This window comes from Coccinella septempunctata, chromosome 1, assembly GCF_907165205.1.
Source record: "Coccinella septempunctata chromosome 1, icCocSept1.1, whole genome shotgun sequence".
Classification (NCBI taxonomy): Eukaryota; Metazoa; Arthropoda; class Insecta; order Coleoptera; family Coccinellidae; genus Coccinella; species Coccinella septempunctata.
Window position 1 is genome coordinate 47,904,900 of NC_058189.1, and position 14,927 is coordinate 47,919,826.

Here is a 14,927-nt window from a genome sequence, read left to right on the forward strand (position 1 = left end):
GAGTTTTGTATACAGCTTCAATCATCACCTTGATGAAAACCATGGCGCCTGCCTCCATTTCCCAGTGTTTTCATTCAACCATTTAATTAATTCATAATCTCATGCAAGATAAAACTATATCAGAGTAGTATGTGAAATATACAATGTACCTCCCCAATTTCAGTTGTAGATGCTTGGATTTTTTTGGGAGGTTTGTGAATTTCTAATATTATTTCGCCAATTCTCTAAAGAATGAATAGTGTTTGAAGATAAAAACTGATGATAAGAAGATTCACACAAACACAAAAATTATTTCTTTCAATTGTGAACAAATAAAATATCCCTATGTAAATTTAAATAGTCTAGGAAATAAATTTGTTTGGTTCACCAATTCTGAAGTAATTGACAAAGTGGGCATATGAACTGTTCAAATAATGGTATATTTCATATTTGCCTATATCGTAAATGATTTGTTAGTATTGGTAGAATGACTAACAAAACCAAAAGAGATTTTCAGCGTTTTTTCAGCACATAGGATCTTAAAATTTCATACCGATTTTCATAGATATTATTGCGAATCTTGTTTTATCTTCCATCATCTGAAACTATACAGGGTGTCCCGTGTCCCGGGAAGAATGCGACAAACGGATACTATGAATTAATGTCCTCAGGCTGGACTCGTATCAAGAGGGAATAGACGGCGGTGGAACTACTATTCATTATACGTTTTTTGCTATAGCTCTAGCTTGTAAACCTCATTTTTTCAATCGATAACTCATTTTTGAGTATTTGGAATATCAAAATGGCATCAGATCATGATCAACAGGATGTTTACTTCAGATGGTGCAAAAATGCAAGAGGTAATTCCTTGTCCGAATCCGAAAAGATTAATATTTCAAGAAGAAACATGGCGTCAAACATGCAGTCCTTCTGATATATGGTTCTCAAAAATAAGAACTCTTCACACGTTAATAAGGACAAGAGATATTTCTTTAAAATTTTCGACATGTTAGGTACCTAATATTCTTTCATTATTTTAAACCAAAAAATAAGGTGCCCCGCCTACTTTAGCGACAGAACAACCATTTTCTATATACATGTGTCTTAGGGTTAGGGAAAAATTGATAATGTGTTGGATCTCCACGTCGTCGGGGTAAACGGCGTAATCTCCTTCCCATAATGGCCATAATGACCTTTTCAATGGGTGAAAGCTCGGGAGAACTAGGTGGCCACGGTATCGGTAGAATAGAACCAGTAGATATAGAGGGTTTTGCGACATAAGACGTTCCTATAGCGAAGTGATTTTGGATGCCAATTATGTAGTGTTTTCCGTCACACGTCTTCTCCGAACTAAAACGTTTTCAGGTGATAGATAAATCATTTTACCATTATCTCGATACTATAGTTATAAAGCAACTTAGGAACACATAGCTCGTGTTTTTCTAGTTTTGATTGCTTGAAAGCTACGAGAGCAATTTATCTTCAAGACAATGAAGCACAGCAAATTTTCAAGCCATTTCATTTAATTGCAGGTAGGGTGGTTTTGGGAAGTGGACCATGTGTGGATATTCTAGTACAAGGCACTGGAGTATCTCCAGTACACTGTCACATTGAGAACAGCGAGGGCGTTGTAACAATTTATCCGTTGGCAGATAATCTTTCAATCGATGGAATCAAAATCACAACGCCTACACGGCTGTCTCAAGGTAAGTTCTGTTTACTATACTGAAAGCAATTCTTGAAATTCCCACGTTGTTTATTTCTGCGGAATTGCGCGAAATTCATATATCCCTATAATTATTATGCAGGTTCTGATATCGGTAGGGACTACTTACACATGTAAGTGTGTCCTTACTTGATGATATTTTATTCCTAGTATCCAAAAATATACTATAATATTACATACAGGGTCTTCATAAATTGTTGTTACTCCACAGTTGACGTCGATTTTGAAAATATATATGATTTTCAATTCCAAACGCGTTAGTGAGAAGCAGCACACAATAATTCAAAGCCAAATGCGATGTTGCAATCTTTAATAAAGACCCTGTACTACTATCACATGACGATCAGAAATTTGCCAAATCGATATCGTCTAAACTTACAAAATTTCATGGGACGACATTACAAGATATCTTAACTTGCGTGGAATAGTACTTGTTTCAGACTATACCTACTATTATTTGTTTACAACTACTTTTTATACGCTGAATGGGATCAAAAACGATGATAAGTACCTACCAGATAGTTTCGTCCTTCAAAATGAGCATTGAATTGTTAGGACTCATATTGCGGTAATATTATATCATTGCCTCATGTTACAGTTATGTAGTTGCTACTGAACAAATCTGTACGGAACTAGTTCATATTAATGATCTTGCGAAACCCACTCATCAATTTCATTTTAGATTTTAATGTGGAGCGCTTATGAATTAATTTTATATCATATTGTTTTATATTCAATTAGAGTCCAATGATTATAACTTGAAATAAGAGTTGCATAATTTTCCGCATCCAAGAGGCCATTATTAGATTAATTATTTCACAACTAGGTACACCTCTAAACGATCGATTTTTTCAGTATACGTGAATTCCTAAAAACGAATATCAGAAACTTCGTCTGTCCTTTCAGGATTAGAAAATTAAAGCAAATTCAAATTCATGTAAAATTCACAAGCATATTCATATGGAAACTGCATAGTCCTGGAATCATCCTGAAATTGATAGTATATTGTACTATTATTAACCAGATGATATATGGTTTCTTCTGCTTCTCCGCATTAACAACTAAGGCCCCCAACTGAATTACATCATGCCAGGCCCGGACTGGGACCACTTGGGGCCCTCAGCTGAGACCTTTTAAGGGGCCCTATAGCGGGGGGTCCGGGGCTCTACCCGGAAAATTTTTGAAATCGAATTAGGTGCTTGAAAACAATGAAAATGCATTTTTACGCTAGGTATTTATGCGAATATTATGATTTTCGACTTTTATTGACTTTATTTTTTATTAAAATTAGAAATTCACGGTATTTTTAAGATACCACTAGAAAACACATTCTGTAGAACTGTCAATGAGGTGTTAAAAATAAAAGTGGAGTATTGAATTGATGTGGCCGATACATCCATAATTGAACTTGAAACAGATTATATGATTTTCACAAAAAAGGGTTGTCAAATCACGACACTCGTTCCGTTATCACAATACCATCTTTAGGTGGGTAAAGGTAAACTGAATTCATTTCATTTTTTATTCATTTCGCATACAATTTTTTTATTTTTTTTTTGACAGTTTTTTTGGTTTGCTTGTTTGTTTCATATTAGCAACTAAGCAGACGAAAAAATCCTGAAATCGTTCTGAATGTTCTGATGTTCTGGAAACTACCCCCGCCCCCTCTATATTTTTGAGAGTAGAGAGTTAAATACAGAGTGTCCTCGAAGGTGAGGCTTTTTTTTTGACAGATAATAGAACTCCTCAAAGTCATGGTACCAAAAATCATTTATATAAAATATTCACCAAGGGCTCAAGGTATGATTTCGGTAGTGCTTCGGATGCATTGCTACATAATGTGACTGCAGCTTGGTAATTGCATATGGGTAGTCACATTCTGCAGCCACTATATGCATCCGACGCACTACCGAAATCATACCTTTATGCGTAGGCTTGTGCCGGCGAAAGGTCAGTATACTGGAAACCGTCAGACTCAGCGTAAGATTTTTGTGAATTTTCGGAGTATCGCAAAGTAGTTGAAAAATGCCTCACGTTTACTCAAACAATGAACTTGTTGACATGATTTGAATTTATGGTGAATCCAGAGTGCCAGTGCGGCGTGTAGATTGTACAGTAGACGATTTCCGTGAAGAAATCACCCAACTCCTCGGATGTTCATAAACTTGGTGCAAAGATGTAGGGATACTGGACGTTTGCACTAATCCCGGGGAGCAAATGTTGGCAGGCCAGTAACATCGCAAATGGCAGAAATCGAGGAGCAGATTCTGGACATAGTTGAGGAACAACCGACAACAAGTACTAGATCCATAGCCAGGGTCGTCGGAGTGAGCCACAGTAGAGTTTGAAAGACACTAAGACAAGAGCAACTGTACCCCTATATACCATTTCCAGAAAATTCAGGCACTCCAACCAGAAGACCATACTCGAAGAAAAGAATTTTGCCTGTGGCTTTTATAAATCACCAATATCTAACAACATCCATTCTGTTTACTGACGAAGCACTTTCACAAGAAATGGAGTAAACAATTTCTACAATACCCATGTATGATCTACAGAAAACCCTCACGCTATAAGAAGAACAGAGAATGTGGTTGTTACTGGATGGAGCACCACCCCACTTTCGAAGAAACGTTCGAAATTATTTAAATAATGTGTTCCCGAATAGGTGGATAGAACGTGGCGTATCCATTTCTTTCCCCAGATCTCAACCCCTGTGATTTCTTCCTTTGGGGTCATTTGCAAACATCAGTGTACAGTGGCGGTGAAGTGGATAATGCGGACGAACTAAGAAAACGCATTGAAAATGCTTGTGAAAGCCTCACCGTAAAAACAACTTGTATTTGTCTATAAATCTCCTCGTTCGGTACCGAATTTTTCAGTTTACCCTCAACAACCTGAAGATCTTATTGTGATCACAAAACACGTGACGTGGTTTACCACTCATTTTATGTGAAAATCATATATGTGATCTGTTTCTAGTTCTAAAATACAGTATTGTAGTCACACCAAATGTATGAATGAATTAGGTGAAAATAATTTTTGTAATAAAAATAATGAAAAACGGATTTTAGTGATTAGAAAAATAATACTAAAATTAAAAAACAAATCTGTGTTTACAATGCTGTTATACTGGAATAGAAGGGGCTTAACTAAGATGCTTCAACATTTTACTCCCCTTGGCCTGAAGTAACAGCTTCTTTGTGTGCAACTCACTTGTTGAAGCTACTTCATCTATTATCTTTATCTACGTTAGTGGGGGCCCCTCAGGCCGGGGGCCCTCCGCGATCGCGGACCTGCGGACCTGGCCAGTCCGGGCCTGCATCATGCTATTGTAACTTGTAACGTCCATAACCTTCAATTGTGCGATACAGAACAAGCCTGGGATTATCAAAACCAGGAACTCAGTACGAAGGATCAGAAACCAGATCTTCGTTGAAAATACTGCATATGTACTCCATTCAAATTTCCTTGCAGTTTTCATTCAAATTAAAGAAATAATTGTGCCATAAAGCTTTATGCGACTGCAATCTTGAAATCTTATCTCCTGGAATACAGGAGACTGTTGGAAATGAATTCGGAAAGGTGTTTTCACACCATTCCAAGAATTCAGAACTGCAGTCTCTAAATATGAGGCGGTATAACATTCTAAAGATCTGGTATCTATTCAATAGGTGTAGATATAATAGCACCAGTGTCAATTCTCATTGATAGATTGACCAGTGGATCAATTTTTTGCACATGAACATTGATCCAAACGAGGCAGCAATATTATAAAGCGGTAGAAAAACCACGGCTACTGCTGCACCAGGACCCAGTGGCGCATCCAGAGTCTGAGATTGGGGAGGACGTACTGACCTAAACTTTCTATAAGATAAGGAATGAAAGCGGAAGGGGGTGGGATTCTAGATCACTTAAATTTAGTGAGGAAAACTCTTTTCTAGGGGAATAATTACCCCTGCCCGTGGATGCGTCCCTGCCAGGACCTCATACATGCTGTACCGTTTCTGCAGGATATTATTTCTAGTTTTCATCTTCAGTCCAAAGGAGTTTTAAAATTCAGAGAGGAATCATGGTAATACAAGGATACCAGGGATGGATCATCTGAAACGCTCGCTTGAAAGAATTGGTAGAATTATTCTTGTCGCTGAGTTGGTACAACTGTCATCAGTGCCTTCTCTACTGAGTTTGAGCGTTTGTTTATAGGTAGACAAGAAAATAATTTCGGTTCGCATCAGTAGATAGTATTTTGTTTCTTAGAAATCTTACAAAAAAATTCTTCCATAGTATGTTCTATAATCGATTAAGTAGAAATAAAAGGAAACACTATTTTATTATATTTTTATTCTTAGGCGATAGATTTCGGATTATTATTATTCCATCATCAGGCCAGCTGAAATTACACAATGATAAATATGAGATTTTTTACATTATATTCATTATTTTCTCTTCAAGGATGTTTCTTCCTTCTATGTTATATTCTTTAGGTTAAGAGTATGCAACTTATGAGACTAACTGTCGTATGGAAGTTAAAATGGAACAAATTGTTCTTCATTATTTATTGTTTCTACTATTAGTTGTTTATTTCTCTGTTTCGTTCTTTAGTTGTCTTGATTAAACGTCTGAGATTATATCAAATTATTTTATTTGTTGTTCTTAGTAGCGTGGTGTCAATCGGGAATATACAGGAAACGGTTATGGTCGGTTCTCAAAATTCAAATTCAGGTATATGCTCTGCCAGCGGGAAGTTCAAATTTGGTTTTATTATTCAATTATCTATAAGTTTAAAAATATTTCTTCCATTAAATTCTATAAGTTATCATTCAATAAAAATGGGTTATCTTTATTTTTTATGATTTCATGTTGTTCTAGTAAGGTTAATTTGTAATATTTATTTTCTCTGTGTAGTATCTTTAGGTTGTCGTAGTTGATTGTATGTTTAGAATTTTCAATATGTAAACCTAAGACTGAATGAGGTCTATTTTTTCTATGTTCATTAAATCTTTTTTCAACGCTACGTGTAGTCATCCCTATGTAAAATGAGGGGCAATTTGTGCACGTTATCTGGTAAATTCCGCTTTGTTGTTCTAATTTCGGCTTTGTTCTGTTGTTAATCAATATGTTCTCTAATGTTCTGTGTCGTTTACTTGTACTTGTGAGTATTTTGTTTGTTTTCTTATTCTTTTGTGAATGTTATTTTTTTTCTTTTAAGATTTACTGCAATCGGCCCTTCTTTGAAACAACTTATCAATGGCAATGAAAAATGTATCGTCTTCAATAACGAAACAGATTATGGTCCAATCATGATGCACCAGCACAAACCATAACAAAAGCTGAGTTGCACCAAAAAAAGATAATTTGGTGGGATTACAAAGGTGTTGTGTAGTTTGAGCTGCTTTCAAACAACCTCATGATCAACCCAGATGTTAACTGCCAACAGTAACAGTTATTCTTCGGAATCTCGCCAGAAGGATAAACAGTGAAAAAAAAAATCATCTGAGAGTTATGACGCATTTAAAATATCAAATTCATTTCTCGTGGACGAAAAACTTCTAGATTATAACGCAAGCACACATTTTTCAAAGGAAATATTGTTCATCATTGGTATTAACATAAAATTAAATTTTATTCTCCACGCAATCAATAGGATTTAAATACGAGTTGAGTGCCTTACTTCCATTTGCAGTGTATGCGATCATTCGATATGTCGTCACAATATAATGATGATGCATATTCTAGACTGATCTCATTGTTCATGTGCTCTATAATCAGATGTTATAATGACAAATGGTATATGGTAGATGCACAGGGGTCATTGACTTGTTAACAATTTGTGAAGATGTGGAGGATTCCCTAAGGAAATGCTAATTTTGTAAATAACAATAATTGTCATTGTATACTTTATAAATAGGTAGGTACTGGAAAAATTAGATTTTTGTGTTTGTTCTCAAATGTGATTAGGATTCAACTTTAGGTATTAGGTCAAATTAACTGAATTCGTCTTCGTGTATTATCCGAGTAGCGAAATGATATTTTTACACGAATGATTGTTGTAATGAATATTTCATGGATATGATACAGTGCCATATTTCAAAGATCTTTTTTGCACACAAAAAATAAAATTTTCTCGAATCTCTTGAACTGATGGACAATCTTTCAGATGCGTTTTTTGGACCAAAAACCCACATCATATCATTTCACTTCTTCGCGTATCTTCTGCAACCGTTGAAATTTGAATAAAGGGAGGTCTTGAGTAATTTCCGAAATCTATTCATTAGTTGAATTCGCTTTAAATCCGAATATAGCTATTTAGAAGTAGGAAAAATTAAAACAGAAACCCTGTATGTATTACTTATGTTGTTGTATGCTAACAAATGCTATAATTTTCCTAGTTCTCACATTTAGATATGCACCTCATTAAGTAACACGTTCCATGGCCGCTTTCAACATAATTTTCATTTAAAATTAAGGTCTTCGCCGTGACCGTAAATTGCTGATAAGAATTCTCATATTTCAGCTGGTTCACCTGACGGCGCCTAATGCATTCCAGGCACCTGAAACTTGCCCTAACCCAAATAAAATTATGATTCATTCCTATACCTTTTTCAAGTCTTTCAATGCCTTTCGGAACTTCCAGCAGTTTGTTTCGTGAACTCTGTAGGTAACTTTTATAAAGTGTTTGTGAACTTTTTTAACTGTGTAGTTCGAGTAACTACATTATTATGGGTCAATGCCAATTTAGGAGAATTTAATTATTTTCTGATTAATATTGATATGGACCGAAAAATACCACTAGAAACTTGGAAATGTAACAGTACTGGTGCGGAGTTTTTCTGTTGATTTCTTTACTGAGTGAGTAAAAAGTAACGTTCAAATTCCTATATTCGGTATACAGGGGGTCTGTAAACAAATGCGAAGGACTAAGGCAGATGATTCCTCGATTAAAATAAGCAGGGGTAGTTCCTATAAATATTTTTCGGAATCGACGTCCCTTCCATGATACAGCCTTCGGAAGGCGATGACGAGTTGACAGTTTTTAATTTTTTTACGGGTTCTAGAAAATACTGAGTTATAAAATTATACATCATATGAAGCACGAAGTAGATGTTACTCACACAATTTTTTTTAGATTTCATAACTTTATTATTAGGGGTTGAAAATAACAACCCCTTTTGATTTTCCTTAGCAAATTGTTTTCGTAGGATAGATTTCCGTAAAATAAAATTCCCTTATGGTTTCCCATTCAATTTTGGAAAAAAAAATCTCTTGGAAAATTTCGAAACAGTCGATACTTTTCTCGGAATAAATAAAAACTTGCAAGCAGTTTTGATCACTGTTCATTCCATTTCATCGTATAAGTGTTTCATAGAATGAATATTCTAAGATATTATATGTCTATGACTTATACGATGAAATGGAATGAACAGTGATCAGAACTGCTTGTAAGTTTTTATTTATGCCGAGAAATGTATCGACTGTATCGAAATTTTGCAAGAGACTTTTTTTCTCCAGAATTGAATGGGAAACCATGAGAGAATTTTATTTTTCGGAAATCTATCCCACGAAAACAATTTCTGAAGGAAAATCATAAGGGGTTGGTATTTTGAACCCCTAATAATAAAGTTATGAGATCTAAAAAAATTGTATGAGTAATATCTATTAGTGCTTCATATGATATATTATAGTTTTATGACACAGTATTTTTTAGAACCCGTAAAAAAAAATTAAAACTGTCAACTCGTCATCGCCTTCCTGTATCTTGGAAGGCAGGTCGATTTCGAAAAAAATTTATAGGAACTACTCCTGCTTATTTTCATCGAGGAATCATTTCCCTAGGTACTTTGCATTTGTTCGAACACCCTTTACACCATTTTGTAAAAAAGAGGCACGAACCGCTCAATTCTTATTTTGAATTACGAATAATAATGCTTGGTGAATTTGCCATACGGCCTCCACAAGTGGAGGAGTATTTTGAATGGCAACCCTAACTTTTTGTACAAGAAATGGAAATGGATAGGTTGGTTTTGACGGTTTTTCTTTAATCAACAATTTTTTATCGAATGATGAAACTTATTGAATTCTGACTCTCTTTCATGTATTTTGAAGTCAATGACATTAATTCTATGCCTTTGATTGCAACATCTAACGATCTTTCAGAAAAAAAGTCATGGTCAGGTGGGCTATTCTACTTGCTTTTCAATTTCGACAGTTTACGTCAACTTTGGTATTTTAACACACGGTATATCGAGAGCATAGAACAGGACGATTTCGTGTCAATCAATATTCGCCAAAAAGGTTTATGAAAAAAAAAATCCTCGATGAATGAGGAATTGTCATGTTCGATTCTCTTTGACGTACTCTTCGTTCTTGCAATTACATATATACTGCATTCAAATTTATTTTAGCAGTCGGTTGGCCATGAAATAATTTTCTCAAGTTTTTGTAACTAGAACGAAGTTAGGTTGGCACTCATGAAATGTCGTTAATGTCATAACGCCGTTGCCACAACTAACATCAATTTTTATTACGAAAATGCCGAAAGTGATTGAAAAAAAAAGACAGGGTTTCAGGAAGTACTATTTAGAATTCAGATCCGCTCATTCAAATAGTTATACCCTGATATTCTAAAATCCACAATACGTCAGACGGTAGCGAACATATTCAATGTAAGAGAATTTATAAAATGTTTCATCTGAATCTAAACGACATATATTTCAGCTGGATATTTCCACAATCAGAAAGATTGTGAATGAAGAGGATGACAAAGAATTTCTTTCTATTGGGAGACCCAAAAAAGTGGTGGCATTTGAGAATTTTATGTTTGAGTGAATTAATGCGAAAAGTTTACTACAGGATTTTCGATAAATGTCATCGGAGAATAAGTTCCCTAAAATGGATTTTTCTATTTTTCATTTGCATAGGCGTAGCCAGGGTTGAGTTTCGGGGGGGGTTTTAAAATGAAATTTTTCTGATTTTGTCATATAAATTGTGACTTTTTGAAACTGATATTATGTAACTTTATTATTTCGGGGGGGTTTGAACCCCCAAAACCCCCCCCTTGGCTACGCCCGTGTTCATTTGACTTGTCCTATACAATGTAAATGTCTTAAGGTACTAATAAATACCTATAATTTTTATTATTACATTGATGTATTAAGATGAATAGCCACAAATACGCGCAAGTTGCCCTGTTACTTGTTTATTCATGTGAAATTTTTTTTCAAAGGTAAAGTTCATATTAACTTGAAACTTCCTTCAATTCCTTTTACTTATATTGATGCAAGATGATTTTTGTTGAGGAATTTAACATTCTTGTAATTATCTGTTAATTCTTTCGGGAGATACCCATTCCCAACCACTGCATCATATGCATTTCATCTTCGAGTTAGTACTTTTGAAATCTACAAATGATGTAAGCCAAAGAAGATAACGAACATAAACTCTCCTCAAGCTAGTGCATATTATGATATTATACTGATCTCTTGTATTTTCCATGCAAATAACTGGCTTTGGTATGACTTCAATCAGTTTGTATAAACTTCAATTATGATCGTCACATATTTTCCGAAGAGATTTGACATTGTGATAAAATACGTAATAACAGAAACTTTTACGTGGAACAGGCAACATAGCGTTGATTTAAAACCCAAAAATGTTTTGACAAGCTTCATAACCCCACATTTTCGTACTATACAGAGTGAAATGTGTCAAATTTCCATGGCCAACCGACTGCTAAAATAAAAGTGAATGAAGTATATGTATTGCAATCTTCTTCCTGATCTCGCTTTCCATAAGAAACCATTATCATTTATTCTCTCATTTGAGGGACTAAAGTTGCACTTGTAAACCCCTCGCAGGGCTTAAAAGATTTGCATTTTCATAAAAGTTGTACATCAGAAAAAAGTTTCACAAAACTTTGATTGCGCGATCAACGATTCGACAGTCACTCGATTTCCAAAACGAAATCACTGAAACCTTTTCATTTCTGAGTAGGATATTGAAAAAGTAGCAATAGGGAATCGATCTACAGGGTGGGCAAAATTTGTTGTCTACTGAGGAGATCTCAAGAACTATAGCAGCTAGAAGAAATATGACATATTCTCTAGCTCTTTTTTCATGACTAATCCAAATCTGAAAACAGAATCGGCCTATCATTTTTAGATTTTGAGTTATAAACAAAAATTGAGATTTTGACGATTCTCATAACTTTTTTGTCTTTGAAGTTACAGATCTGAAACTTGAACCTTCTTAGGCACTTTCATTCGTAGAATCTACTGATGAAAGATTTTCTTCCAATTCAAAAACAACAAATTCAATAAAAGTTTGCATTTAAAAAAATTAAAGTTCACCTAATGATTCGAAATAAAAAAGTATTTAGGGCTCATCAGTGGATTCTACGTAAAAAAGTGCCTGTAGAAGGTTCAAGTTACAGATTTGTAACTTTAAAAAGACAAATAAGTTATGAGAACTTTACGAAATTGTCAAACTCAAAAACGAAGTATCGTTGGAGGCTGCGGTTTTCACCATTCTTTGTTTCTCCGAAAATGAGCTCGGAAATGTGTCATCCGTTTTCTTCTAGCTGCTATAGTTCTCGAGATTCTCTCAGTAGACAACGAATTTTGACCACCCTGTACATATGAGGGGTTCAGAGCTGAAGTGAACGAAGTTCATTCATCCTAGTTTTGAGATGAATGGCTTATAGAAGTTGTTTTTCACGCATCAATTCAAAAGTGACTTAGATTTTAAAAGGTTAGAATGTAAGCATATGCTTACATAAGAATAATAATAAATAAAGAAGTCACTTTTGAATTAATTGGTGATAAACAACTTCTGAGCCATTCATCTCAAAATTAGGCTGAATGGACTTCACTTCAGCTCTGAACCCCTCATATATGGATCATAATTTGATGCTAGAATGCTCATAACCGATTGAAAACAAATTGACGTTTATCCGTAAATCATCCGTTGATTCCCCGATAAAGCTTTGTGAAACTGTAAAAAGTTTTATCCGAAGCAAATTTTTATGCGTTCAACCGTTTTTGAGATTGAGTGCTATGCTATATATACCAAAGCGAAAGTACAATCGCGAATGTCAGTCCTAAGTACATTCTATGGTGTAGTCAGTTTGCTGCCCCTCAGAGATGTGGGTTATAAATGATATCAAAATCTGACACTCTTATGTAGGTATGTCCATTTGACCATTTTTTTTTTAATTTTTGACCCATGTAAACTCTCACACCCATCGATAAAGCGCATACCTCATATGACCTTTTTTCATCACACCCACTTATTCTGACAAATATACCAAGTCTCCACGACCCTCGAATAAATCCCCATTAAGCATCGTGAGCTCCCTACTAATAAATATGATACTGCCGTCCTAACATGAAAGGTCCAATCTGCAAAATTTAGGTTTTGAAAAAGTCCGGATGTTTCTTTTCATTGTATAACACATAGGATTTTAACAAACTCTTCATGTTATATTTTTTACACTATGTCGAAGAATATAACTCGATTGCAAAACATAATTTTGATTTATCTCTTCCCGGTTAGTAGATGTCTGATTGTATTATATTACATTCATCACATTTTGCAGATAGGACCTTTGTTGTTAGCAAGGCAGGATAGCCATCCATCAGTCAACAGAGTTGACATTTCTTCACTCCTCACATGCATAAAATGATATTGTACAACCCACGGGACTAAAGTTCTCTTAATCCTTCTTCACCCTTTTTGCCTGAGGGATTAACCCCTCTGAACCCTTTTTGCTTGGGCATTAAAAGCTCCTAGGTCTATAATACATTGTGATTGCTAAAATATGATTCTTTTTTTTTTCCAGGTGCTATGCTGACGATCGGACGGTCGAACTACATGAGATTCAACCATCCCGCCGAAGCGAAATTGATGAAGTCCGTGCTACCGAATCCGAGAATCTCGATGCCGTCCATGAGTTTCGAGCAAGAAGGCCAAATTCAGACGGTCAAATTCCTCAAGAAACCCCCGGCCGTACCAAAGAAGAGCCCTAGAGAGTCGTTCTCGGACAGCGGCAGCGAAGAGCCGCCGTCCAGCATCATGACCAAAGTGTCCAAGTTCGAGTATCTGGCCGCTCAAAATCTGAAGAAGTCAATTTCGCCGAAGGTGTTCTCCTCTAGCGCCGTCACCGTAAATACCCCGGCCAAGGACGTGCTAGGGAAATCTCCGCCAGATCTGCATAACTTGGCCAAAAACCTACCGCAAAGCGCCTTGAATTATTCCGAACTGAATCATAACGAAAAGCAGAAGGTTAAAGTGAGGGATTGGCCGTTGTTTGGGAAAAAGTCTCCACTGTATGTCAACGTAGAGTTGAATGATGCGAAGAATATTAATAACAGGTGAGAAAATCGTCCAGTTCAAAAGTGGCAAGGGAAGCGAAATATGTCCCCGAATAATTTATTCCAATGAGTACATAAGGCCCAAGGAAGAGGCAAAAAAAAGTGTAAACTGCTCTTCAAATGTAAAGGATATTGAATTTTTGTGTTTGCTCTTCAGAAAAACCCTAAATTCATGCGACAAAATTCAGGAGATGATTGCTCGTATAAAATTAAGATGGGTTTTTCCTATAACAAAATTTTCTCAGCTCACCCCTTTCCGAGATATCACCCCTAAAATGTGGTGACTGAAATTCGGATTTTATTTTTCTTCTAAAATTCCAGTGAAGCTAGAAACAAGGTAGAGGTGGTCATTTCCAGCATTTATTCTGAATCCTTCCACATTTTACATCTTTCCTGTTTTCCACTGAATTTATTAAAAAATTATAAAATATGTTTTTTCTCTTCAGCTATAGGTTTTGGGAAAAAAAATCAAGAATAAAAATGTTTTTAAGAAAAACAAGGATTTTAATTTATAATTTTATTTCATGAAACTGATCTCGAAAAAAGTTGTGATATGAAATAAAGTAAGGTTTGCTAATTTCACCCCCGTATAATGTAACAGGAATATACCCGTGGTAAGTTCTTTGCGGGTGTACGAAAATTAAAGAATTTCAAGTTTCTAGCTTTACCGAAATTTTAGAAAAAAAAATAAAAACTGAATTTTAGTCCTCACCTTTTAAGGGTGATATCTCGGAAAGGGGTGGGATGAGTAAATTTGATTATAGGAAAGACCCTCCTTAATTTTGGTGCATTAATTAAGGAAAATCCTTTATGTATGAACCTATAGTTGTTTTTTTTTTTGGTGTAGCAGG

General features: G+C 35.3%; 1 protein-coding gene across 2 annotated transcripts in view; it reads left to right on the forward strand.

Moving 5' to 3' along the window:
* Nucleotides 1-14,927, forward strand: part of LOC123322636 (pleckstrin homology-like domain family B member 1) — a 76,939-nt gene that overhangs the window by 42,767 nt on the left and 19,245 nt on the right. For both annotated transcript variants that reach the window (XM_044910592.1, XM_044910593.1), the window contains 2 exons: nt 1,512-1,685; nt 13,545-14,076. In XM_044910592.1, coding sequence (XP_044766527.1) covers nt 1,512-1,685; nt 13,545-14,076 — 706 coding nt within the window. The remainder of the gene's footprint in view (nt 1-1,511; nt 1,686-13,544; nt 14,077-14,927) is intronic.